Source organism: Rhinopithecus roxellana, chromosome 12 (genome assembly GCF_007565055.1).
Source record: "Rhinopithecus roxellana isolate Shanxi Qingling chromosome 12, ASM756505v1, whole genome shotgun sequence".
Lineage (NCBI taxonomy): Eukaryota > Metazoa > Chordata > Mammalia > Primates > Cercopithecidae > Rhinopithecus > Rhinopithecus roxellana.
The window spans coordinates 100,425,404-100,453,133 of NC_044560.1; the positions used below are offsets into that span (position 1 = coordinate 100,425,404).

The following is a 27,730-nucleotide window of genomic DNA, read 5'->3' on the forward strand; positions in this document are numbered from 1 at the left end:
ATAATTTCATGTGTTTTCATGATAGTAGATATTGTCCTTTCAATTCCAGGTGTAGGACTCCCTTAAGCATTTCATGTAGGATGGGTCTAGTGGTGACAAATTCTCTCAGTGTTTGCTTATCTGTAAGTCTTTATTCCTTCTTCATTTATGAAGGATAACTTTACTTGGTATAGTATTCTTGGCTGGCTGACAGGTTTTTTTTTTTTTTTTCTTTTCTTTCATCCCTTTGAATATATCATCCCATTCTCTCCTGGCCTGTAAGGTTTCTTCTGAGAAATACACCATTAGCTGGGCACAGTGACTCACACCTATAATCCCAGCACTTTGGGAGGCTGACACGGGCAGATCACCTGAGGTCAGGAGTTCAAGACCAGCCCGGCCAACATGGCAAAACCGTGTCTCCACTAAAAATGCAAAAATTAGCTGGGTGTGGTGGTGCATGCCTGTAATCCCAGCTACTTGAGGGGCTGAGGCCAGAGAATTGCTTGAACCTAGGAGGCGGAGGCTACAGTAAGCTGAGATCATGCCACTGCACTGCAGCCTGGGTGACAGAGCGAGACTCCATCTCAAAAAAAAAAAAAAAGAAAAAAGAAAAGACACATGCCATTAGTCTTATGAGAGTTCCTCATATGTAACTAGACTTTATATATATATATATATATACACACACACACACACACACACATATACATATATATATATATATTTAGAATTCTGTGTTTGGCTTTTGACAGTTTGACTGTAATATCATGGGGAGAAGACCTTTTTGGGAATATGAGCTTCGTGTGTCTGGATTTCTGAATCTCTTGCTAGACTTGGAAAGTTTTTAACTGTTACTTTGTTGAATAGGTATTGTTATGCCATTAAACTCCTTTTTACCCATTGGAACACCAGAAGGCAGGCTTCATTTTTTGTTTAAATTCTTCTCTCTTTCCTTTGCTCCTTCTCTTTCTCTCTCTCTCTCTCTCTCTCTCTCTCTCTCTCTCTCTCTCTCTCTCTCTCTCTCCCCCTCTCACTCTCCCTCTTTCCCTCTCCCTCCCTCTCTCTTTCATTTCACTGAGTATTTCAAAAGCAGAAGAAATTCTTTCTCTTGCTTGATCTAGTCTATTGTTGAAGCTCTCAATTGTATTGTTTATTTTATTCATTGAATTCTTCAGTTCCAGGATTTCTGTTTAGTTCTTTTTTATATCTATCTCTTTGGTGAAATCCTCATTCATATCCAAATTGTTTGTCTGGTTTCTTTATAGTGTTTGTTTGTGTTCTGTTGTATTTCAGTGAGCTTCTTAATATCATTATTTTTAATTCTTCTTCAGGCATTTCATAAGTTTCTTTTTGTTGTTGTTGGAATCTGTTGTTGGAGAATTATTATATTCCTTTGGAGGTTTCATATTGCCTTGCTTTTTCATGTTTCTTATGTCCTTTCATTGATTTCTGCAAATCAAGTGTAACAGTCACTTCTTCTGATTTTTTGTATTGGCTTTCATAGGGGAAGCCTTTTCCTATAGATGTATCTATGGTGTTGGTTGGCTAAGCCACATTAGCTTTGATTCTGGATGTGTGCATACATGTCTTTATATGATTACCTCAGCTGGAAACAGTGTCAGTGTTGTCCGTGATATCCTCAGTGGCTTAGTCTGCAGTTGTTAGTAGAGGCTGTGGTGAGGTTTTGCTGGGGATGGGACTCCAATTAGACCAGTCCTCTTGGAGGGGTGAGCCAAGCATACCTGTCATGAGCCTGTGGGTGGTACATACAGGCACCAATGTTAGCAGGTCCAGGCAGGTCGATTCTTGGGCCTCCAAGTGGCTGGCTTGGGTGCCTTAGTGGCAGCTATATGCCCAGTGGGTGGGCAACTCCTTGGGCCCCTGAGCAGGATGTATAGTGTGAGTGATGGTATTTGTGGATGTATAGTGGATGGTATTTGTGGATGGTATTTGTGGATGCAGGATGTATAGTGTGAGTGGGGTCACACAGACTCCAAGGAGCACCCTGCACCAGTCTCAGGGCCTGCAGGGGTTGAGGGGCTCCCCTGGGGTTGAGGGGCTGGGATCACAGGAGTGTGCAGTGGGAATGTGGACCCCTGGGGATCTTTCACCCTTTTCCCGCACGGGGAAGCCTCTCCAGGCTCCCGACCAAGACCCATCCCGTCTGGGCTGTCATCTCCCTCTCCTTCAGTGCGCGGTACTACCTTGGGCTTCCAGGTGGCACTCACTATTGTTAGTAGTGGCTGCAGCGAGCTCAGCAGGCCCCCAGGTAGCACGTGTAGGTGGATACCAGGGATGGTGGTGGTGGTGGTGGGTGGACCCGTCCTCAGGCCCCCAGGAGGAAGGCTCAGATGCCAGAGGTGGTCAATGGAGCAGGGCAATCCCCAGGCCTCTGGACAGTGTGTTTGGGTACTGGCAGCAGTTTTTCAGGGCGTGTTTCTGGCCCCCTGGTTATGTGTATGTGCACCTGGGCTGACCAACAATCTGAGGACATCCCCAGACCCCCAGATGGCATGCTTGGGCACTATGGGAGCAGTGCCAGGCAAGATGGGCCTGTTCTCAGTTTCCTCAATGGAGTCCATAGGCATAGGCTGTGGTGGGTGAGGTGGGACAAGCCCTAGGCCTCCAGAAGGCATTCTGGGGTCATTATTAGGCCCTTTGCTGGTGTGTGTGTGTGTGCATGCCTGGGGCAACCAACATGGTGGGACAGTCCCCGCACGCTGTGGTGAAGAGGATGGGCTGATCCCCAGGCCCCGGGTGGTGTGTTTGGGTTGCTTTGACAACAGAGGCATTGGGCAGGGGAAGCCTGTCCTCAGGGCACATGCACCTGCGCAGGGCTCTGCGGCTGGAGGCAGTGGGGTTGTTGTTAGTGACAGGGGCCCCAGGCAGGCAGGTTTCAGGATCAGGGAGCACTTGCTTTGGCTCCCTTGCTCCCATGGGCAGCCTCTTCAGTGCGCTGCATCACACTCTCCTGGGTATGCAGGACACTGTAGGGTAGAGTGCTGGGGACCTGCTGCCTCACTGGGTCCACCTGGCACCTCGCCACTGCAGCCCTCCGGGTGCATGTAGGGGGATGTCCTTGGCGCTCCAGGGATGCAGAGATGCCGGGGCTGCTGGGTCCTGGGACAGAATGCAGTCTGGTGGGGGCTGGACTCTCAAAATGATGCCACTGTGCTGCAGCTGCCTGGAACCTGGGTCAGTGTGGGACCCAGCGTGAGCCCCCTCTCTGGAGCAGTGGGGTCAAGGTGGCACCCTGCACCAGTCTCAGGGCCTACAGGGGTTGAGGGGCTCCCCTGGGGCTGGGATCACAGGAGTGTGCAGTGAGAATGTGGACCCCTGGGGATCTTCCACCCTTTCCCCGCACAGGGAAGCCTCTCCAGGCTCCTGACCAAGACCCGTCCTGTCTGGGCTGTCATCTCCCTCTCCTTCAGTGCGCAAGTGCTGCCCAGCCCTCCCCTGTCGAGTTCCCATGGTCTCTGTTAGATGTCCTCTGTGCGATGACTGACTCCTGTTTTGGTTCTCCTGTGTGGAGGAGTCCGACATCCTGTGCCTCCAGCCAGCCACCCTGAGCCTCCCTCCCGAAAACAGGTTTTTGTTTTTTTTTTTTTTTTTTTTTTTGAGATGGAGTCTCGCTCTGTCACCCAGGCTGAAGTGCAATGGCACGATCTTGGCTCACTGCAACCTCCGCCTCCTGGCTGCAAGCGATTCTTCTGCCTCAGCCTCCCGAGTAGCTGGGACTATAGGCATGTGCCACCATGCCTGGCTAATTTTTTGTATTTTAAGTAGAGATGGGATTTCACCGTGTTAGCCAGGATAGTCGATCTCCTGACCTTGTGCACCTCAGCCTCCCAAAGTTCTGGGATTACAGGCGTGAGCCACCGCACCCGGCTGAAAACAGTTTTTTAAATTACAGTAATTGCTGATAAGAGTGTGGTCAGTCTGGCTATATTTTACTGGTGACTTCTGAGTCCTTTCCAGAGCCCTCCAGAAATCAGTTTGACTTTGACGCAGCATGGATGGAGCCTTGAAGGCACTCAAGGTGTCTGGCCCAGCGCTGCCCCTCTGAAAGGCAGCTGAACCCTGACACTCTCTATGGTAGTGCTGAGTGCCCATTTTCCCTCCTGCTGTGTGTGCTGGCCTTCCTCACCGGGACATGGAGAGGGCAAGAGAAAACTTGCTGAAAAATCTAAAGGGCTGAAAAAACCCTTTCATCCACAGATTTCCTGGGAACCTGCCCGCCACGTGTCTTGAGGCCACTGTAAACGCGAAGTCATCTTGTTTGCAGGGCAGGACGTGCAGGGAATCTCAGTCCCTGGGGTGCGGGCCCCATGCCTCTCACATGGGCCAAGGAGTATCACAGGCTTCCGCGATGAAGTCAGGATCCTCCCAGACCCTCAGACACCCCACTTTCCGCCCACCCCCAATATTTGTGGGCTCAGGATGGAAATACAAATGGAGGCCACTTACTATCTCCAGATACTTAAAAGTTACTCCTTGAGCCAACAAACTGTTAGTAAAATGTGTTCCCTTCTCCTGCCTTGACCTTTATCATGGCCTGGCTGTCAAGTTTAGAGTCCCCAGGCCCCTCAGAGTCAAACCGGAAATGTAGGGTGTGGGAGAGCTGCTTTCTTCCATCCTGGCTTCACCTGTCACCACGGACTTTTCTGTCCATGCAGGGAGATGCATGGTAGCTGCCAGGACATCTGGGCAGGGCGCTTGGTTTTGCGTAGCCATGTCTGGGGTGGACACATCCCTATGGCCTTGCAGGCCCCTTGACCCTGGGAGTGCCTAGGTCAGCCCCTCTAGCCAGGTCCAGAGGTGTTACTGGCTGCTCTGCCAGTCTCTGCCCTGTTCTAGGACTGAGCCATGTACTCCTGCCCGACCCCATCCTGGTCTCCAGGACCTCGTGAGAGCCTGCACCCCACCCTGTACATACGCCGGCAGTGGGAGGACTCCACTCTGCCTTGGGAAGTTTCTGCTGATGACCTCTGGCTACAAATCACTTTCAGTTTCCCCAAATTAGCTGGGCATGGTGGCGTGTGCCTGTAGTCCCAGCTACTCGGGAGGCTGAGGCAGGAGAATCTCTTGAGCCCAGGAGGCAGAGGTTGCAGTGAACTGAGATCGCACCACTGCACTCCAGGCTGGGTGACAGATTGAGACTTCATCTCAAAAAAAAAAAAAAGAAAAAGAAAAAAAAAAAATTCAGTTTCCCCAAGTGTGACTGCACCATCTTGCATTTATCACATTTTTGTGGGAGACACAATAGTCTTAGATACTGAGATCTTTTGTTTTTTTTTTTTTTTTTTTTGAGACAGAGTCTTGCTATGTTGCCCAGGCTGGAGTGCGGTGACGCGATCTCAGCTCACTGCAACCTCCACCTCCTGGGTTCGAGCCATTCTCGTGCCTCAGCCTCTCAAGCAGCTGAGACTACAGGTGCACACCACAAGCCTGGCCTGAGATCTTTTTAAATCCTGCTTCTAGGGTGGATTTTCCATGTGACCTGGAGCAATTTCTCTGTGACTTAGCTTTCCTTCTGGAAAATCAAACTTGTCAGCACTAGCCTACCTTGGAAAGAATGCTCACCATTACTTATTTTATTTTAGCATCTGAAATAGTTAATTTATGGAATCTAGTAGGTCATGTCCAACCTGGATATTAGTTTAAATCATTTGACTTCAAATGATGTCATTCCTCCTGGATGTATTGCCTTTCATGTATGGCTTGGAGAAATGGCATTGTGCATTCATATTGCATTATCTTTAATTTTGAAATTGTTCTAATGAGTCAAGTTTTGAGTTGATTGGCATCTTGGCACTTATTCCTTGGATGTGATCGAAGGAAAGATAGATTCCGTAAGAGTAGCGATGTGTTCTGGAAACCTTTGCAGCCTCTGCCACTCCCCTGGTCTGTGGGGCTGGAATTCTTCTCTTTATGCCCAACAGGGCACCCCACATGCCCTGTTCCTGCCCATCCTCATCTGTTGGCCTGAGCCCCAGGCCCTCACACAGTGGGCGGGGAAGGAGTTGAGGCAGGACAGGTTGCAGAATGAAGATTACTTGTGAGTAGTAGCAGTAACACTCTTTGCAAGATAATTATTTGTTATTTCAATTTTTCTGTAAAACTGAGAGCCCATTTATCACCCTTCTCCTTAGGCAAAATGTTTAGAAAGTGAGAAGGATGGAGTGCTCAACAAAGTCATAAAAAGCAACATTCGCCTGGGAAAGTTGGAGGAAAAAGTCAAGGTAAGTGGTTATTTGGCCTCAGCGATTTCATTTTCAGATGGGAATGCAGGTTCACTGCTATGGATTTTTGTGTTTAAGAAAATGACATCTTTTGCATGTGCGTCAGTAATAGTCCACAGAGTAAAAGTATTGTAAAGTTTTGCTGACTGAATAGCACCTCTCACCTCATTCAATAAACTTTGGTTCATCCACACAATAAAATACTGCACAGCTGTTTAAGAATAAAGGATATGAAGCAAGGCACAGTGGCTCATGCTGTAATCTCAGTGACTCAGGAGGCCTAGCCAGGAGGATCACTTGAGGTCAGGAGTTTGAGACCAGTTTGGGTAACATAGCAAGACCCCAATCTCTACAAAAAATTTAAAAAGTTAGCCAGACATAGTGGTGCTTGCCTGTAGTCTCAGCTTCTTGGGAGGCTGACAGGGGGATCCATTGAGCCCAGGAGTTCAAGGCTGCAGTGAGCCGAGATCACACCACTATACTCCAGCCTGGGTGACAGAGTGGGACCCTGTCTCAAAAACAAACAAACAAAAACACCAATAAAAGGAGAGACAGGATCTCACTCTGTCATCCAGACTGGAGTGCAGTGAGTGACATGATGATGGCTCACTGCAGCCTTGAACTCCCGGGCTCAATGGATTCTCCTGCCTCAGCCTCCCAAGTTGCTGGGGCTACAGGCAAGCACCATGGTGTCTGGCTTTTTTTTTTTTTTTTTTTTGTATTTTTGTTTGTTTGTTTGTTTGTGTAGAGATGAGGTCTTGCTATGTTGCCCAGGGTGGTCTTGAACTTCTGAGCTCAAGTGATCTGCCTGACTCAGCCTCCCAAAGTGCTGGAATTATAGACATGAGCCACCTCACCTAGCAGGGACCCTGTCTCTTTAAGGGGAAAAAAAAAGGCTGAAAGGGAAGGGGATATGCCATGCTGTTTATGAAGGGACTCAGCATAGAAGTATTGAGTACTTTAAAATCCCCGCCATGGGGTTTTTTCTTTTTCTTTCTTTCTTTTTTTCTAATTTTCCTGCTTTTTACTTCCAAAAGAGAAGGAGTGATCCTCAGAGTAGTTGGCCTTGTCTGGGGAATCCGTAGCGTTACCATTTATCTGAACAGGAATAGTAAAACCGGCTCACCCAGAGAAGACACCTGTGAGCAGGCCCCAAGGTAGACAGGCCAGGAACTCGGGGGGAGTGAAGAGAAAAGGCTTGAGAAATCCAGAGGTGACATCTCAGGAAATTCCTGCAAAATATCACTCTTCAAAGAGCAGACATCACCTTGGAAGTCCGGGGCTGTGACGAGATCTGGGAACGGAGGGATGCAGGCAGAAGCTCCTCCAAACCAGGCTGAATTCAGCGAGTGGGAGATAGGGCTGCAGGGTGGAGGGTGGGGGGAACATGGGAAGCCTGGAAGAACACCCTGGCCCAACTGTCGCTCCCACCCTCCCAGGAACCTCCTCTTATCCCAGAGGAATTCAGAGTCCTCCATATAAAAACAGTTTAAGGAAAAGGAAGAAAAATAGAAGCATAAGTTCCTATTGACGAAAACTGTTGAAAACTTACCAGGAAAAGTGTTGCCGCAAAGATCAAAATTATACTCCAAAGTGAACTGCTAGGTAGCTGGCTAGAGAGCTGGACACAGCTGGAGAGACAGGACTTCAGGAGGCAGTCAGAGCCAGGAAGAAGTGTCACAGAGCAGAGACACACGACCTCAGGAAGAGGCAGCCAGGCCCAGGAGGGCGTGGGATGGAACGGACACAAGCCAGGGAAGAAATAGAAGGGAAAGAGAAGCCGTTTAAGAAATGCAGACTGGGCCGGGCGCGGTGGCTCAAGCCTGTAATCCCAGCACTTTGGGAGGCCGAGACGGGCGGATCACGAGGTCAGGAGATCGAGACCATCCTGGCTAACATGGTGAAACCCCGTCTCTACTAAAAAATACAAAAAAAAAAAAAACTAGCCGGGCGAGGTGGCGGGCGCCTGTAGTCCCAGCTACTCAGGAGGCTGAGGCAGGAGAATGGCGTAAACCCGGGAGGCGGAGCTTGCAGTGAGCTGAGATCCAGCCACGGCACTCCAGCCTGGGTGACAGAGCGAGACTCCGTCTCAAAAAAAAAAAAAAAAAAAAAAAAAAGAATAAGGGATATGCAGCTAGAAACGAGACAGACAGGAAAGCGGAAATGGAGATGGCAAAGGATTTGGTGGAAAGTGATGGAGATCTAAGAGATCTACTTGTACAGCCTCCAAAGAAGAACCCCAAACAGTGGCTTATTCTGCTCTAAACTGTAACTCATAAAAACCTTTCTGAAATAAAAGAAGACTTCAATCTACGTCCTGAAAGGGCACATTATGTACCTAGGGAAAACTGACACAGAATGGACCCAGAAAATTGACACCAAGACATACGACTTCAAGATGAAACGGCCAGGCGCAGTGGCTCATGCCTGTAATCCAAGCCCTTTGGGAGGCCAAGGCAGGCAGATCCCTTGAGCCCAGGAGTTTGAGACCAGCCTGGGCAACATAGTGAGACCCCAGTCTCTACAAAAAATATGGCGATTAACCAGGCTTGGTGGTACATGCCTGTAGTCCCAGCTACTCGGGAGGCTGAGGTGGGAGGATTGATTGAGCCCAGGAGTTTGAGGCTGCAGTGAGCTATGTTCATGCCTCTGCACTCTAGTCTGGGCAACAGAGCAAGACCGTGTCTCAACAAGGAGTCCTGCCAGCCAAGAAGTAATTGGGGAAACTTCAGCAAAATTAACTTGTAGTGAGCGAAGAATATATTTTTACAGCAGGGATAAGGATTGATGCTGATAGAATTGTATGTAAATGTTTTCTGACAATGTAGTAATAATACAACCAAGGAAACAATGATGGGCTAAGGGCGAAGGAAGGTAGAAAATAGATTACACTTGCTCATTTCTTCATAGGTAATAAGAGTCAAGGGATATCATTAAAGCTGAAAAACCAGGTGGTACGAGCTAGCAGGTGAACAGGAGGGGAAAAGTGAAGAAAATGTTGTTATGAGCTAATGTATTGTTACTTTTGTTAGGGAACCAATGGATACGATCTAAAAAGAGGGGACTAAGAACATATCATATAAAGGTATAAGAATAAAGCCAACTCACTTTGGGAGGCTGAGGCGGGCGGATCACGAGAGCAGGAGATCAAGACCATCCTGGCCAACATGGTGAAATCCCGTCTCTACTAAAAGTACAAAAAATTAGCCGGGCGTGGTGGTGGGCACCTGTAGTCCCAGCTACTCGGGAGGCTGAGGCAGGAGAATGGCGTGAACCCGGGAGGCGGAGCTTGCAGTGAGCTGAGATTGGGCCAATGTACTCCAGCCTGGGGGACAGAGCGAGACTCCGTCTCAAAAAAAAAAAAAGAATAAAGCCAACCACAGGAATCGAGCTTTATTCCTAGATAGTGGAATTAGAGTTGGGCAGAGTGGCGCATGCCTATAATTCCAGCTCCTCAGGAGGCTGAAGTAGGAGGATTGCTTGAGACCAGGAGTTCAAGATCAGCCTGGGCAACATAGAGACCCCATCTCTAAAAAAATGTTTAAAATTAGCTGGGCTTGATGGCCAGCGCCTGTAGTCCCAACTCTGCAGGAGGATCTTGAGCTCAGGAGTTTAAGGCTGTAGTGAGCTATGATCACACCACTGTACTCCAGCTTGAGGGACAGAGCATAGAGCAAGACCCTGTTTCTAAAAGAAAATTTTTTTAATGGTAGAATTATAACAGCAAAAAAGCAAAGAAAAAGACTACATTAGCTTAAAATCTTTTAAAAATATGTAGATAAAACAGCCAAACATAAAATAACAAAATTGAGACCAAACAAATCTGTCCTATAGGTAAATGTAAATTAGCTTAATTCACCCATTAGGGAAAACAACATTTTTTTGGATTGGCTCATAAAGCAAAATGCTATTCCACACTAGACCCAAGAGACAGCCTAAAACAAAGTGTTCGTGAAGGATTTAAATTGAAAGGATAGGTAGAGATAACCCAGATTTCTGCAAACGCAAAGAAAGCAAAGGTCGAAATCTTGATATATGCCAAGATAGAATTCAGACCAAAAGCACTAAATGACACCAAAAAAAAAAAAGAGAGATTTTTATAATACTAAAAGACTACAGTTAATAATATGTAGTCTGAGCTGGGTGTGTGGGTCCCTGCACAGGAGGCTGAGCAGGAGGATCATTTGAATTGAGTCTAGGAGTTCGAGGCTGTAGTGCAGCATGATCGGGTCTGTTAATAGCCACTGCACTCCAGCCTGGGCAACATAGTGAGACCCTGTCTACATCATCATCATCATCATCATCTATAGTAATTGTGAATATCTATGCACTAAACACAGCAGCAAATTTATGAATGTAGACTACAGGAAATACAGAGAAAAATGGAAACTTGGTAATAGGAGCTGTAATCCACCTCTCTTAATCCAAGACTGATCAAGATATTAAACAAAATGAGAAAATAGAAGATTTAACAACATAATCAACAGAGTATATTTACATATATATAAAAGATACAAAAATTGATCATTGCTTGACTACAAAGAAAGCCTCAGTAAATCCCTAAAGTAAAAATAATGTAGGCATTTGTTTTTTGTTTGTTTGTTTTGAGACAGAGTCTCACTTTGTCGCCCAGGCTGGAGTACAGTGGTGCGATCTTGGCTTACTGCAATCTCCGCCTTCCAGGTTCAAGCAATTCTCCTGCCTCAGCCTCCCGAGTAGCTAGAATTACAGATGCGCCACCACGCCCAGCTAGTTTTTGTATTTTTAGTAGAGACGGGGTTTCACCATATTGGCTACGCTGGTCTCAAACTCCTGACCTCAAGTGATCCGCCTGCCTCAACTTCCCAAAGTGCTGGGATTACAGGCGTGAACCATCCCACCCAGCCAGCATTTGTTGATCACAAATATTAAAACCAGAAATTAATACGCAAAAGCAGAAAACAAAAAAAGTTGTTTCACTTGGAAGTGTATAAACTGTGTACTAATTCTTGGGTCAGAGAGGATGTATAAACTGAGTGTCAGTTTCTTATAAAAAACGAGTCTATGGAACTACGTGTCAGACTCTCTGTGACAAGAATTTTAGAAATGCTCACAGGACAATTCAGAACCTTCAGTACTATACAGTAAAACTGAAAGAAGGAAAGTAAATGACGGGCTTTCATCTCAGCTGTCTGGCGACAGAGACTGACAGCCCTTGTTGGATTCTTCAATGAGGCTTTCTTGTCAAGGTGAAAGAGTGCTGAGCAGTGGCAGCATTAGTTTTTAGGCTACCAGTTGATGCAGGGATAAAAGTCCTGGAAAAAATACAGTTGTAGATTAATTTGCAAGAACATCCAGTTTGTTCTGTGATGGTGATTTTTTTTTTTTTTTTTTTTTTTTTTTTGAGACAGTCTCCCTGTGTCGCCCAGGCTAGACAGTGCAGTGGTGCGATCACACTCACTGAAGCCTCCGCCTCCTGGGTTCAAGTTATCCTCCCACCTCTGCCTCACAAGTAACTGGGACTACAGGCATGTGCCACAACTCCTGACTAATTTTTGTATTTTTTTTTTTTTTTTTTTTTTTTTTTGAGACGGAGTCTCGCTCTGTGGCCCGGGCTGGAGTGCAGTGGCCGGATCTCAGCTCACTGCAAGCTCCGTCTCCCGGGTTTACGCCATTCTCCTGCCTCAGCCTCCCGAGTAGCTGGGACTACAGGCGCCCGCCACCTCGCCCGGCTAGTTTTTTGTATTTTTTAGTAGAGACGAGGTTTCACCATGTTAGCCAGGATGGTCTCGATCTTCTGACCTCGTGATCCGCCCGTCTCGGCCTCCCAAAGTGCTGGGATTACAGGCTTGAGCCACCGTGCCCGGCCTTAATTTTTGTATTTTTAATAGAGACAGGGTTTCATCGTGTTGGCCAGGCTGGTCTCGAACTCCTGACCTCAAGTGATCTGCCTGCCTCAGCCTCTAATAGTGCTGAGATTACAAGCATGAACCACTGTGCCCAATGGTGATATTTTATGTTTTCATTATTTATAGCATATAAAGAACCAGGATTTATATACATTAAAATTTAGTTTTGTTATACCTAAAATTCTTTTATCACTTTTTATGACTTTTATCATCCAGACTTGCCCTCCCAGATCAAGCTTATCTGGGGTTACTAGATTTAAAAGGCCCTGACACACAAGGAGTGGGTAGGGAGCGCAGCCAGGAGGCACTGTCCACCCTGGCCTGGCAGTGGCCCCTCACTCACAGAGTCCTTCTGCTGACCAGGGCTACAAGAAGCAGGCAGCACTGAAGCTGGGGGACATCAGTCACCGTCTGCTGGAGCAGCAGGAGGACTTCGCTGGCAAGACAGCCCAGTACCGGCAAGAGATGCGGCACCTGCACCAGGTGCTGAAGGACAAGCAGGAGGTGCTGGACCAGGCGCTGCAGCAGAACAGGTGGGGTGTCCGCCCTGCGCCATGGCCCGCGGGGATGTCTGAATGTTTGATTGAGGGTTCTGCTAAAACCCTCTGGGCCTGTTTTATTTGTTCCATTGTTTAATTTTGTTTCTACATTTTACTCTTATCTGAATGTAATACTGGTCTTGAGTTTATTTGCTCCTCGTTTTCTTTATTCTTTTAAAAATTCCTCTTGTTTGAATTGGACTTCTGGAATGAATGCACACCTCTAATTGCCTTTCTCTTTTTTTCTGCTGCCTTCCATCTCGCTGATATTTTTATTTTGTCTCATTTTCTTTTTATTTTATTTTTTTGAGACAGCATTTCCCTGTCGCCCAGGCTGGAGTGCAGTGGCACGATCTCGGCTCACTGCAACCTCTACCTCTCAGATACAAGCGGTTCTCCCACCTCAGCCTCCTGAGTATAGCTGGGATCATAGGCATGAGCCAGTTTTGTTTCATTTTCTTGAGAGATTTTATTAATTTTTGATTAGGTATTTTATTTCTGTTATTGCTATTATTATTATTACTACTTACAGACAGGGTCTGACCCTGTTGCCCAGACTGGAGTGCAGTGGTATGATCATAGCTTACTGCAGCCTCAAACTCCTGGGCTCAAGCCATCCTCCTGCCTTAGTTTCCCAAGTAGCAGAGATTACAAGCATGAGCCACTGTGCCCAACTTTTTACAACTCTTCATTCACTGCAGTCAGGGCCTGGGGATCCCCACTCATGGGGAACAGTGTAGACTCACACTCCAGATCCGTTTGAGAGCAGGCCGGTGACTGTGGTCCCCAGGAGATGCCTGGCCTTTCAGAACAGGTTTCCTTTGAAGATCTGCAGGTCTCCCACCCACTCCTCCTTTCTTTGAGGGTCCTTTACATCCTCCACTTACCTACCTTCACAGCGCTTCTAGTAGGAAGAGAAACTTGGACAAGAGTAGGCCCTGAGATTTTCTGTCATTCTTGATCTGCATGATCTGTCAGTCTATAAACATCAGGGTTTGGCATTGACTTTTGTCCTCAAAGCAACTGATACTTTGTCTGCCTCTTTGGTTTCAGTTTAGGCTTCATTTTTTCTGCCCTTAGAGACTGCCTATTCTTTCTTTCAAGTTCAACCATACATTTAAACATGATTGCTTTAATTTACCAAGTATCTTCAGGAAACCAAAGTCTGGGGATTTTTTTTTTTTTTTTTTTTTTTTTTTTTTTTTTTTAAATACAAGGTCTTGCTCTGTTGCCCGGGCTAAAGTACAGTGGCACAATCTCAGCTCATTGCAGCCTCAAATTTCTGGGCTCAAGTGATCCTTCTGCCTCAGCCTCCCGAGTAGCTGGGAATACAGGTGCATGCCACCACGTGGGCCTAGCTAATTTTTAAGTTTTTTGTAGAGATGAGGCCTCACATGTTGCCCAGGCTGGGGCTTTTTTAGACATAGTTTAATTAAGTTGTTCTCACCACACAGTGGGCATCAGGGGCCTTGGAAGGAAGGAACGTTCACAAGAAAAGTGACTCTGGCCAAGTGGGCACATCTCTGGCCTCCCTGAACTTCACTGTCCTGCTCTTTAAACCGTGGTGTGAAGTCCACCTGCGAATCCAGTTTCCAACATTTTCCAGAACCATCTGGCAGTGTCTGGGAAGGAGCTGGCCTCTCCAGCCTGGCCATACTCCCCAGTGGGGCTCAGCATCTTGTGAGGTGTGGCTGGTATCCTGGTCTGTTCCCAGTGGACTATGGCCCTGTGGGGACATGGCCACCTTCATCTCTCCTGTCTCCCCAGCACACCACAGGGCGCTGCATCCTGGTTCTGGAAACACTGCCCTGTGGCTCTTTCCAGCCTCACAAGCCTGGGCCCCTCAGGGCCTCCCCATCCCGGCACATGGGCCAGGCCAGTCTTCTCCATCTTGGCAATGAGTCTATCTCCTCAGGTCCCCCTCCTCACCCCCTGACTTGCTCTTAGCTCTGGGTTGTATGGAGCGCAAGACCTGTGGAAGGTCACTGAGTGCTGGCCAGGTCATAGTGGACAAGCAGAGGGGACACAGGAGGGGCTGTGTGGGTGCCTGCGGCCAGGCCATCGTGCTAGAGCATCTGGCTGGCCAAGGCCAGCCCTGCAGTTCCTACAGTTCTTTATTCGACATACCCAAGTTCATTATTGAGAGAAAACAGGGATTGCACTGATGCCAAAGTCAAGGGCAGAACGTAGAGGGAAGACAAATGCCTGTGTAGCCAGTGCCATCCTCCTGCTCCCCATTCCCAGGGCACTGGCCTCTTCATTCCACACTGAGCCCCAGCCTGTGCTGTCCTGCTGCTCCCCATTCCCAGGGCACTGGCCGCTTCAATCCACACTGAGCCCCAGCCTGTGCTGTCCTGCTGCTCCCCATTCCCAGGGCACTGGCCGCTTCAGTCCACACTGAGCTCTTGCTTCAGAACTCAGGCACCCAGGGCTCTGTCCCCTGCCATTAGCATTCTTCTGTTTTGAGTTCTTCCTACTTTGGGATTTATATGGGCTCTATACTGTTTTTAAAATTGTGCCATTTTAAATTTATTTCCCTCAGAGAAATGGAAGGTGAACTTGAAGTTATTTGGGAATCTACCTTCAGGGAAAACCGAAGAATCCGAGAACTTCTCCAGGACACACTCGCGAGGACAGGCGTGCGGGACACCCCCAGAGCTCTGGTGGCCCCCAGCTTCAATGGCGTCTCTCAGGCAGACCTGCTGGATGGCTGTGGTGTCCGCTCCTGTGACTTGAAGACTCCTGTCCCCACCTGCCAGAATCTGCAGGAGCCCGTGGTGTAGGCTTCTCTGGCCTGAAAGGTCTGCCTCACACAGGCCTTCCCTGGAGGGCAGCCCACGGTGGCAGCCAGAGGTGCGTAAGCCCACTGAGCGCTGCAGGGTAGGGAAGAAATAAATGGTCTCATAGTTTAATCCATTGATAACATTTTGCTTTATTTTTAAATTTTTATTTTTATTTTTATTTTTTTAGAACTCGGGTCTCACTCTGTTGCCCAGGCTAGAGTACAGTGGTGCAATCATAGCTCATGGCAGCCTCAAACATGTTTGAGATCCTTCTGTTTCAGCCTCCTGAGTAGCTGGGACCTCAGGTGTGCACCGCCAGTTCCAGCTAATATTTTTCTTTTTTGTTGAGATGAGGTCTTGCTATGTTGCTCAAGCTGGTCTTGAACTCCTGGCCTCAAGCTGTCCTCCTGCCTTGGCCTCCCAAAGTGCTGGAATGACATGTGTGAGCCACTGCACTCAGCCCATTGTGCTTTATTTTAATAATGTGCTGCTGAAGTATGTTTTAGCCAGGGCATGTTCTCTGGCCACATTGCCACTGAGACGAGCTCTGTGACACCCACTGCTCTGGTGAGTAGGTGGCCTGCTGAGCGGGCCTGTCGTCCAGCTCCGAGATCTGCAGCTGGGAAGCACTGGAGAGATCGGGCAGGCAGCTGGGCCCTCGGGCCGCGTGTCAGATGGGGAAGGAGCCAGGCCATGGCAGTGGCCCTGATGATAGCTGTGCATGAGCTCTGGGGGACTTTCCTTGTTTGGAAAAAACAAAACAAGGTGCTACTGTTCGTGCCCTGTAAGTTGTACAAACCTTTTCTGCCTTCTCCCCTAGCCCTTCTCTATCTGCCTAAGCAGGTACTTTATTCTCTTTTGTTTAGCTGTTATTTTTGTTTGTTTGTTTTGAGACAGGGTCTCACTCTGTTACCCAGGCTGGAATGCAGTGGTGCAATCACCAGAGCCTTGACCTCCAGGCTCAAGCGATCCTCCCATCTCAGCCTCCTGAGTAGGTGAGATGACAGTCATACACTAACATGCCTGGCTAATTTTGTAAAAAGAATTTTTGTAGGACAGGCATGGTGGCTCACTCCTGTAATCCCAGCACTTTGGGAGGTCGAGGCAGGTGGATCACCTGAGGCCGGAGTTCGAGACCAGCCTGGCCAACAGTGGTGAAACCCTGTCTCTACTAAAAATACAAAAATTAGCTGGGTGTGGTGGTGGGCGCCTGTAATCCCAGCTACTTGGGAGGCTGAGGCAGGAGAATTGCTTGAACCTGGAAGGCGGAGGATGCAGTGAAACAAGATCACACCATTGCACCCCAGCCTGGGCAACAAGAGCGAGACTTTGTCTCAAAAAAAATTTTTTTTTAAGAGATGGGGTCTTACTATGTTGCCCAAGCTGGTCTTAAACTTCTAGCCTCAAGCAGTACTCCTGCTGGGCCTCCCAAAGTGTTGGGATTATAGGTATGAGCCACCGCGCCTGGTCTGGGAAGGTAATTTATTCTGGAGCCACACAGCCTCCCACCCAGGTAATGAGAGCCCTGGCTTTGAGCTAAGGTAGAGCCCCTGCCCCACTACTGCCACCAAGAAACATACCAGGAGGCCATGGTTCTATCCTGTGTGTGTTAGATGAGTGCCACCTCCTCAGGAAAATTACCCCAGCCGCTCAGGACCATTCAGTCCCAGGTATGCTGGAGGTACTTGGGGACATTGGGCTACAAAGGACCCTATCTGTGGGACTCAGGGGTGGCACCCTACAGCATCTCCTTTTCAGAGCCCCTCGCGGTGAAGTCCCACCTTGTTTCAGGTGGGAAGGAGGCCCCAGTACTGGTCCTCAGTCACGTGTAGAAGTTCTACATGTGATCTTTGATTGCCAGGCAGAAGGGTGAGATAGAAAGTCATAGTTCTTTTACGACTCTATAAGCTTGTTCAACAGTTGAATCATTGTAATTTTATTTTATTTTACAAGCGGTAGAAAGACTCGCCGGGCTTGAAAACCGTGTATCATCTCCCTAGGAGATGACCTAACAAATAACTGTGATGCTATTTCAAAGGCATTTACGGCCACTCTGCAGCCTCCTGTAGACAGGCTGACAGGCGGCGGCAGCCCAGCGTGGCTGTGCGGGAGAAGGGGTGCTTGTCAGCAGGAACGCAGCTGCCGCCATCATGACCCAGAGAACCACTGTTGACATCCCTGTCTTTCTGCCTTTTATGCAAACATTTTATTCTTTGGAGAAGTGTCCACTTCTGTTCTTATGTTTCTGCTTTAAGTTTTTCACACAGTGCAAACGTACTTTACAAGTGTGGGGACTCCTGGATGGCACTGTGACCAGGGCAAGGGCAGGCGTCCCACAGACCCTATCTTCTGCCCAGCCTCCTGCTGGATGCCATAGGAAATGGGCGGAGAAGCCACGAGTCCAGGATGCCAAGGAGGGAGGGGCAGGCAAGGCAGAAAGGCACCCAGGGTGCTTGTGAGGTTCCAGGAAAGGACAGAAACATTGACGTACTTCTGGGAGGAACTGGCACGCCCTGGCCCTTGCAGAGTGGACAGGGTTTCAGAAGCTACGGAAGGGTGGAGAGGGCCCTCGGGAGCACAGCAGGCACTCAGAGCAGCAGGAGGGGTTTGGCCAGAGGTCGGGCAGGAAATGAGGCCGGGCTGCACGGAGGAGAACTGGGTCTGCTGGGAGGGGCTCCTCCCTTCACCCTGCAAGTGTCCTGTCTGAGCAAGTGTCTCTTTCTTGGTCCTGTAAGATTTCATACGGCACTGGAAGATTCCTGGTCGAGCAGCTGTAGAACATGACCCAGGCACTCGAGTTAGCCTTGCTGGCTTTGCCATTTTTTAAAAGCAGCCCTGGGCATGATGATGGCGCCTATGGTTTCAGCTACTCAGAAGGCCGAGGTGGGAGGATCACTTGAGCCTGGGAGGTTGAGGCTGCAGTGAGCCATGATCATGCCACTGCACTCCAGCCTGGGCAGCTGGGTGAGACCCTGTCTCGAAAATAATAAAATGAAAAGTAAAAGCAGCCCTGGGGAAATGGAGACAGTGGAGAAAGCAGGCTGGGGCACCAGGTGTGTGTGTGGGTGTGAGTCTGTCACGAGAGCTGTCCTGAATGCCCTTAATGCCACTGAACGGTATGCTGGAAAACAGTGACAACAGTGAATTTTGTTACATAGACAATTAAAAAAGAAAGAACACCCAGGCCTGCTTCCTGAGAGTTTGTGTCATTTTACTTTCCCACCACCAAGCTCTGCGCGAGTTCCAGTTGCTCCGCACCCTCATCCGCGCTTGCTGGTGCTGTCAGTAACTATGTCGGGAGGAAAGAGATTTAAGGCCAAGGGCGGCCTAGCGTTTGGCCTCTGGAGCGCAGCTGTCACTGGCTCCTCACCCCTCCCCTACCTGTATCGTCGGCGGGAGTGAAAGGCACAGTCCCCAGTGTGTGTGGCTCAGGAGAGCCCTCCCTGGGCCCAGGCAGCTCTTCCAGCAGGGAGGGCTTGAGCCAGATACAGATCCCACAGCAGAAGCCTGAGCCTCTTGGGATGGGGCTGGGCTGACATCTGAATTCTCGAGTAAGACTGGAAACATCATCCACTCACAACTTGGCTGGGCAGCATGGGGAGGGCTCAGTGTGCCCAGGTTTATGGCACCTCTCTGCTGGGTCACAGCTAAGTGGGGGTCCACAGCTAAGGAGTGGTTGCAGCCAGGAGTGGGAGAGGGGATGGGTGCAGCTTGCTGGGTCTCTCTCTTGGTTTTCTCAAGGTGTGAGTCCATGGCCCCAAAGCTGGGCAGGAAACCTGCTGCCCTTCCAGCCTCCCAGACTCGGCTTTTTTTTTTTTTTTTTTCAATTGAGACAGAGTCTCACTCTGTCACCCAGGCTGTAGTGTAGTGGAGAGATCGCGGCTCACTGCAACCTCCGCCTCCTAGGTTCAAGCAATTCTTCCACCTCAGCCTCCGGAATAGCTGGGATTACAGGGTGTGTCTCACCGTGCTCATCTAATTTTTTTATTTTTACTAGAGACAGGGTTTTGCCATGTCGGCCAGGCTGGTCTCGAACTCCTGACCTCAAGTGATCCGCCCACCTCGGCCTCCCAAAGTGCTAGGATTACAGGTGTGAGCCACCGCGCCCAGCCTCAGGCTCGGCTCTTTTCCTCATTTTTGACTAAGGGTGGGCTGGGTGGGAAGGTGTTGGGGGAAAGGAGAAGGGTGGTTTTGAAGTTGATATTCACCTGCAGGGCCCTGCTTGGCTGCTCTGCAGGCCCAGTGTCTGCAAACAATAGGACAGAGGTAGTGAGGACCCAGGCTGGGCTACGGAGACTTCAGACCTACAGAGTGCATGAGGCTGCTTCCTGGAACTGGGCATGCCACTTGCTGCTGAGGACCCAGGCTGGCTCCCTGCGTCTGTGCTGGGTGCTCTGGGCCCCCATCCCCTTGTTCCCCAGTCCACCTGTGTATCAGCACTCTACAGAAGGTATAGATGAGACAGGAAGAGTGCACTGAGGTGAGAGCATTGCCGCCTCGGGTCATCAGGAGCCTGAAGCATCTATTTCACCTGGTCAGGAGGGTCCTGGGTATTTGATTAAACAATAATTCTTTGAAAGTGAAGGGTCCGTTTGTAGTATATGTAGCATACCAGGGCTGGGTTGCAAGCAACAGAAACTATACTGCCCAATGTTAAGGGAAAGAAGGAAATATTTTGGAAATGTACACTCAGTGGCTTCCACCATGTTTTGAGAAGGACAGAAGCCAGAATAGCCTTGGGGCGGGGATCTTAGTAGTTGGGGGTCTCAGTAGTTGAACACCATCAGCCTACCCTGTGCTTCACTCAGGTAGCAAATCCTGAGATAATGGCTTCTTGGCTGACCTGATGTCCTGAGCCCTCCCGTGTGGCCAGAGAAGTGAGGTCCTTTGGTTGGTAGCCCACCAGTGCCCCCACAGAAAGGGACAGTTCCCCCAAGTTGTGGATGCTGGGCAGACAGAAACAAGATTACAAAAAATGGTAACTCCCTATGTTAGAGTCTCCATCTGTCACCCAGACTGAAGTCCAGTGGCATGATCATAGCTCACTGCAGCCTTGAACTCCTGGACTCAAGCAGTCCTTCCACCCCAGCCTCCCAAGAGTAGCTGGGACTATAGGTGCACACCATCATGCCTGGATAATATTTTTAAATTCTTTTCGTAAAGACGGGCTTGCTGTGTTGCCTGGGCTGGTCTCAAACTCCTGGCCTCAAGCAATCCCCCTGCCTCAGCCTCGCAAAGTGCTGTGATTACAGGTGCACAGCCACAGCACCTGGCCCAACAAAATAGTAACTTTTTTTTTTTTTTTTTTTTTGAGACAAGAGTCTTGCTCTGTCGCCCAGGCCAGAGTGCAGTGGCGCCATCTCAGCTCACTGCAAGCTCCGCCTCCCGGGTTTACGCCATTCTCCTGCCTCAGCCTCCCGAGTAGCTGGGACTACAGGCACCCGCCACCTCGCCCTGCTAATTTTTGTATTTTTAGTAGAGACGGGGTTTCATTGTGTTAGCCAGGATGGTCTCGATCTCCTGACATCATGATCTGCTCGCCTCGGCCTCCCAAAGTGTTGGGATTACAGGCGTGAGCCACCGCGCCCGGCCAAGTAACCCTTTATTAAAGATGTTTGATGACACAGAACCCTCTTTCCTCAACCTCAGCAGCGATCACAACTTTCATCATGCGTGGCCACCGTAGTTGAGAAAAGGGGCAGCAACCATGAATAGTGACAAGGTCAGTGGGGAAGGGAGCAGGATGGGAAGTTGTGTTTTGACAGCATGCTGCAACTGCACTGGCTTCCCCGGGCAGGTTATTTTATGAAAAACCATATTACTTGGAACACAGAAAAATGATGGACAAAGTTCGAAGGCAGAATTGTACTATTCCAGTAGTTGTTGGATATATATAGATTGTTCCTAGATAAGTGTTTTGAAATTATGTTTATGCTTTCCTTGCTAATTGTTTTATGGGTAGACAGCACGTCCCTGACATTGAAAGGCTTTGCACAATCGCTAACTCATCACAAGTTCTTCTGGTTGGAATTCAGGCAGTAAGGGAACAAACACCTCTTCTATCTGTGGTAGTATGCCAGTTATTTCTGTCTTTTGGGTCCCCCTCCAAATCCCCAAATGCTACTGTCAGCAGCAGTGGGAGGGAATATAAGACCAAATGAACTTCATGAATAGGAGAAAGTAAAAACTTGAAGGCAGGTCTGGAACAAGCTTTCAGTGGTAGAGGAAGATTCAGCCTCTGCCTGAATGTGTGCCCAAGACCCTGCCTCTGTCATGAGGACAGTGAATTAGAGAACAAGGCGCCCAGCTGGGCAGCCCAGAGGCTGTGCAGACTGACACTATGGGATTAAAGACATCTTTAAAACCATCACAGGAGGCCAGGTGCAATGGCTCACGCCTGTAATCTCAGCACTTTGAGAGGCTGAAATGGGAGGATCCCTTGAGCCCAAGAGGTCAAGGCTGGAGTGAGCCATGATCACGCCATTGCACTATAGCCTGGGAACAAGAGACCCTGTCTCAAACACAAACCATCACAGGAGAAGGAAATATTGGGGCTTAGGACACAGCACCCCCAAAATATGACTGTAGGAGACCAGATATATATCACCCCAAATTATACTTACTTGGAATATTTTGAGCTGGTTATTCTGAGAAACTGCAAACACAACAGGTATATCTCTGAAAAGCTGCCCTTTGCAAAATAAATTTATGTCATGAAGGAAATCTACATTAGTACAAATATCTGTACCAGGAAGAGACAACTTTTATTACCTGAGAGACTTATATCTGCATAACAAGACGACCTTTATTTGCCATGCATTTCCTCCGAGCCTCACCATTCCATTACTAGTCCCTACCTGCCCCAGAAGCCCCAAGCCCCTAATCCTTATATAGCTCAGAATGCTATATAGGATTTAGTCATCTGGCCCTTTTTCAAGTATCTTGTTTTGTGGGACTCTGTTGCATATACACATAATTAAAACAGTTTGCCTCCCATTGGTCTCAATTTGAAGCCCAACCAAAGAACCCAGAAGGGTGGAGGGAAGCATTTTACCCTCCCCAACTGAAACCAAATATGCACCAAATATAAGATAAAGTGCAGATGGTGTGAAGATCTTCAACCTGCAAGCATTTTTGCAATCAGAAGGGAAAAGCACGGGTTGAAAGTGAAGGTCAAGAGTCTTCAGCAGAAACTTAAGAAATAGAGTGGTTGGCCGGGCGTGGTGGCTCACGCCTATAATCCCAGCACTTTGGGAGGCTGAGGCGGGTGGATTACTTGAGGTCAGGAGTTCAAGACCAGCCTGGCCAACATGGTGAAACCCCGTCTCTACTAAAAATACAAAACTTAGCCAGGTGTGGTATCACACATGTAGTCCCAGCTACCCGGGAGGCTGAGGGAGGAGAATCACTTGAACCTGGGAGGTGGAGGTTGCAGTGAGCTGAGATCATGACACTGCACTCCAGCCTGGGTGACAGAGCAAGACTCAGTCTCACAGAATAGATAAAATGGTAAAAATGACAGTAGGATTTGCACTTTGGGAGGCCGAGGGAGGCGGATCACTTGAGGTCAGGAGTTTAAGACCAACCTGGCCAACATTGTGAAACCCCATCTCTACTAAAAATACAAAAATTAGCCAGGCATGATGGTGGATGCCTGTAATCCAAGCTACTCAGGAGGCTGAGATAGGAGAATCACTTGAACCCAGGAGGCGAGGTTGCAGTGAGCCAAGATTAAGCCACTGCACTCCAGCCTGGGCGACAGAGTGAGACTCCATCTAAAAAAAAAAAAAAAAAAAAAAAAAAATTGACAGCAGGGAGGTGAAACTTTAGCCACATGGCAGAAGCACTGGATACACAATGAACCAAGTCTTCAAGAACTGAGGAAAATTTTGCTTTTTAAATCAAATCTGTATTATTTTCCATGAGGAAGAGCTTATGAGAATTACTTGAATACTTTCTGTGTATTCAAGGGAGGGAGAGGGTGGGACTGGGGTGACAAACACAACTTTAAGAAACAGGCTTAAGCAATGCTCACCATGGGTCAGGTGCGGTGGCTCAAGCCTGTAATCCCAGCACTTTGGGAGGCCGAGACGGGTGGATCACGAGGTCAGGAGATTGAGACCATCCTGGCTAACACGGTGAAACCCCGTCTCTACTAAAAAAAAATACAAAAAACTAGCCGGGCGAGGTGGCGGGCGCCTGTAGTCCCAGCTACTCGGGAGGCTGAGGCAGGAGAATGGCGTGAACCCGGGAGGCGGAGCTTGCAGTGAGCTGAGATCCGGCCACTGCACTCCAGTCTGGGTGATAGAGTGAGACTCCGTCTCAAAAAAAAAAAAAAAAAAAAAAAGAAATGCTCACCGTGGACCCAAAATGAACTGAAGTGGAGGTTTCTGACTTAACAAAGGACCCTCACACCCCAAAGTTCCAAACTCGGCACTTGGCAGAGGCCCAGGAAGACCAGTGGGCTGGTCCTGGACATTCATGGAACACGCAAGTTCAATGTGTTCCATGAGGAGGTGCCTGTTGCTAGCCCCGCTTTGCAGATTCAGACCTGAGCCCATGTGGGTAGTGGGTGAGGTTGCAGGGCTGTCTGGTGTCTGGCCCCAGCAGGGGACCACTGCCCCACCCTGTCCTCCTCATGTGGTCTCCTGTCAGCCCGCCAGGAGCACTTTTCCCTAGGGAGTATTCTGTGGTGTTTTGCAAACATGGATGTGCCAGGTGCTATGACGAGGCTGCAGCATTAGGAGGAGTGACCCCAGCAAGCCTGTGGGCAGGTTCTGTCTGGGGTGGCAGGACCTGCCGCCAGCCCCTGGCTTCTACTCTCCAGCCTCTCTGCTCAGGGCTCCGGGCATGGCAGGCAGGTAAACAGGCTGTGCCCTCCCAAGATGGGAGATGATGAACTTCTAAATCAGGACCCTGTCTCTGGGACACCAAGGGTCCCTGTGCTCTGCAGACGGCTTTGAGAGAAACCTGTGCCTCTCTCAGGTCTGCTTGCCCCAAACTGCTCCCAAACTGACCCCCAGAGCCTGGCCCAGCTCCTTCCACCCCTGACCTTTGCTTCCATCCAATATCTGGGATGCAGTTAGGTTTGCCCCGAGGCAAAGCTACCAAAGTTTTGGTTGAAGATAACAGCTACAATGCTTCACACGCAGTGCTTATGCTGTGCCAGGCTGTCCTCCTGCCTGTCTCATAAGGTGCTTCCTCCCTATCTGAAAGGGCTTAGTGCTGACCTCGAGGCTGCCGCCTGAACCTAGGTCCAATCGCAGCGCGGGAGAACCTCTGCTCCCTCCCGGAGACATCCAGATCCTGGCAGCCCTGGAAGGGGACCGGAGCTTCCTGGCCATGTGTTTCCTGTCCCCCCATAGGCTTCTGTTTCCCCGATGGGGAAGGTTTTGTGTCCCTTGTGTCTGATGAGCCAGGACATGGCTATGTGAACAGCACCACAGCCAAACCTGACGGGCATTTGGCCACAGATGCAGGGAGGATGTGGGGGCCTGCATTGCCTCAGGCCTGCTCGTGGTTCCAAGTGGTGAAGCCCCATCACTGGTAAAGAGGAGTGGGATGGGCTCAACCGCTCTCACCTGCTCAGCCAGAGGCAGGCCCTGGGGCTTGGGGGAATTTCCTGGGTAGGGAGGAAACTGATCAACAGCTGAGTTACACACACACAGCAGTTCCTGTTTAAGCTGCCTGACTTGGGTTTTAAATATAGCCTATTAAAGCAATTAGAGAATTGGTTCCAAAGTTTATCTCCTCTGATTCCCAAAGATAAAAGAAGGCATAATTTATTTTATCTTTAGGTAAAAAGTGCAGACGATTTGAGACCATCTGGTTTTAAAAAAATAATCTGATCTAGACACAAATGAACAAAACAAAAACGTTTTTGGAGAGAAATTGGTCTGCCTGACCCTTCCCTTTTTGTGTGGTGTATCTAAGCTTCATGGCTAAAACAAAACAAAACAACAACAAAAAAGGTGTTTAATAATTACCCTTATTGACCTCTGTACCTTCTGGAGTTCCTTCACTCCTGGGCACAAGACATGGCCATTCCTAGGGTTGGACCGTGCAGGCACGGGCAGTCAGCTGGGCCGCAGCTCCTCCGGCTTTGCAGGGTCGCGGAGGAAGGTAAGGTCAGTGGATGCTAGAAAGGCTCATGGCTCTCCTGGCCGGGGCCTGGACAGAGAGTTTATTTAGAGAGAGGGTACAGTGGTGCATGGTTATCTCCTAATTCAGTCTGGAACTGCGTTTCCTCGGCAATGTTTTCATTCCTTTCATCACTTAATGAAAAAGTACCTGGCCAGGCGCGGTGGCTCACCCCTGAAATCCCAGCCCTTTGGGAAGCCAGGGTGGAAGGACTGCTTGAGCCCAGGAGTTGGAGGCCAGCCTGGGCAAATAGCGGGACTCACGTCTTTACAAAAAAAATTGTAAAAATTTAAAAAGTACAAAGAAAAAGTACCTGTATTGTATTGTGGATCTGTGATGGAGGGGAGTGCCTTTAATCTTGGGAAGGAATTATAAGACAAACACTCCTTACCTGGACTTGATTCTGATAAATACATTCCACAATATTTTCATTTTTTAATTTTTGGTATTTTATTTTTTTGAAACAGTCTCACTCTGTGGCCCAGGCTGGAGTGCAGTGGTACGATCTTGGCTCACTGCAACCCCCACCTCCCAGGTTCAAGTGATTCTCCTGCCTCAGCCTCCGGAGTAGCTGGGATTACAGGCACCTGCCAACACACCCAGCTAATTTTTTTTTTTTTTTTTTTTTTTTTTTTGCATTTTTAGTGGAGACGGGGTTTCGCCATGTTGGCCAGGCTAGTCTCAAACTCCTGGGCTCAAGTGATCCGCCCACCTTGGCCTCCCAAAGTGCTGGGATTACAGGCCTGAGCCACTGTGCCCAGCCCAGGATGTTGTTCAATATTTCTTTTTACTTTTGAAAAAAAAAATGAAGTCGGACCACGGAGGTAGAATAACTTTCAAGGCACAGGCACATGGGCCAGGAGGCTCCCGGGGCCTGTCTGGGAGAGAGCTAAGCAAGCAGCTGAGCTTTGGAGAGCAGCGGGGAGCTGTGTTCCCCTGCCCGGACAATGTTAATGACTGACTTTGACTCTGGGGCCCAGTGCGTGGTGAGCCCTGCAGGACTGGCAGCGGCCCCCGGCCTGTGGCAGTAACCAACACTGTGGTTTTGGAGCCAGCTCCCCTAGTCCAGGCCGAGCTTGCACTTGCATCTTGTCTGCTGCTACTGAACCAAGATTCAGCTGTGCACCTTCCTTGTAGTCTTCTGGAACCAGCAGGAGGAAACATGGGGGATACTGGCCTGAGAAAGCGGAGAGAGGATGAGAAGTCGGTCCAGAGCCAAGAGCCCAAGACCACCACTCTCCAAAAGGAGGTAAGATGGTCTCTGGCGGGGCGGGCCCTTTGCAGGTTAGGCAAGGGCGTCTAAACGAGGGGCGCAGGCGGTGAAATCCGGGCCAATCCCTAGTGACACGGCAGAAGACGTGCTCTTTGATTTGTGAATTACATCTTTAAAGGGACAATCTCTGGACTTACCTCTTTTCCTCTCGCCAGGGAACTCTGTATATTCTTTTTTTTTCTGAGATGGAGTTTTACTCTGTCGTCCAGGCTAGAGTGCAGTGGCGCCATCTCGGCTCACTGCAACCTCCACCTCCCCGGTTCAAGGGATTCTCCTGCCTCAGCCTCCTGAGTAGCGGGGATTACAGGCGCCCGCCACCATACCCGGCTAATTTTTGTATTTTTAGTAGAGATGGGGTTTTGCCATGTTGGCCAGGCTGGTCTCGAACTCCTGACTTCAGGTGATCCTCATACCTCAGCCTCTCAAAGTGCTGGGGTTACAGGTGTGTGCCACAGCACCCGGCTGCATTTTTTTTTTTTTTTTTTTTTTGAGACAGAGTGTTGCTCTGTCGCCCAGGCTGGAGTGCAGTGGCATGATCTCAGCTCACTGCAACCTCTGCTGCCTGGGTTCAAACAGTTCTCCTGCCTCAGTCTCCTGAGTACTGGGACTACAGGCATGTACCACTACGCCTGGCTAATTTTTGTATTTTTAGTAGAGACAGGGTTTCACCACGTTGGCCAGGCTGGCCTCCAATTCCTGGTCGCCAGAGATCCGCCCACCTCGGCCTCCCAAAGTGTTGGGATTACAGGCGTGAGCCAACTCGCCTGGCCCACATATTAAGTTCAAACCTGGGTGCTTTTGTGTGTTGGGCAAATGTCTAGAGAGGCCAGTATTTTTGTTCAAACTAATGGTCTTTCCAGGAATGGTCAGAAAAGGCCTTCTT

At 49.1% G+C, this 27,730-nt stretch overlaps 2 protein-coding genes across 3 annotated transcripts in view; both read left to right on the forward strand.

Annotated features, from left to right (window-relative positions):
- CEP89 (centrosomal protein 89) overlaps nt 1–15,574 on the forward strand; it is a 98,495-nt gene extending 82,921 nt beyond the window's left edge. For both annotated transcript variants that reach the window (XM_010367005.2, XM_030942834.1), the window contains 3 exons: nt 6,135–6,224; nt 12,476–12,645; nt 15,194–15,574. In XM_010367005.2, the coding sequence (XP_010365307.1) occupies nt 6,135–6,224; nt 12,476–12,645; nt 15,194–15,434 (501 nt within the window). In that variant the 3' untranslated portion in view covers nt 15,435–15,574. The remainder of the gene's footprint in view (nt 1–6,134; nt 6,225–12,475; nt 12,646–15,193) is intronic.
- An 835-nt stretch (nt 15,575–16,409) lies between these two features.
- The window catches only part of SLC7A9 (solute carrier family 7 member 9), a 41,447-nt gene continuing 30,126 nt past the window's right edge, over nt 16,410–27,730 (forward strand). Inside the window, exons 1-2 of the mRNA XM_010367007.2 lie at nt 16,410–16,429; nt 26,712–26,823. Coding sequence (XP_010365309.1) covers nt 26,737–26,823 — 87 coding nt within the window. The 5' untranslated portion in view covers nt 16,410–16,429; nt 26,712–26,736. The remainder of the gene's footprint in view (nt 16,430–26,711; nt 26,824–27,730) is intronic.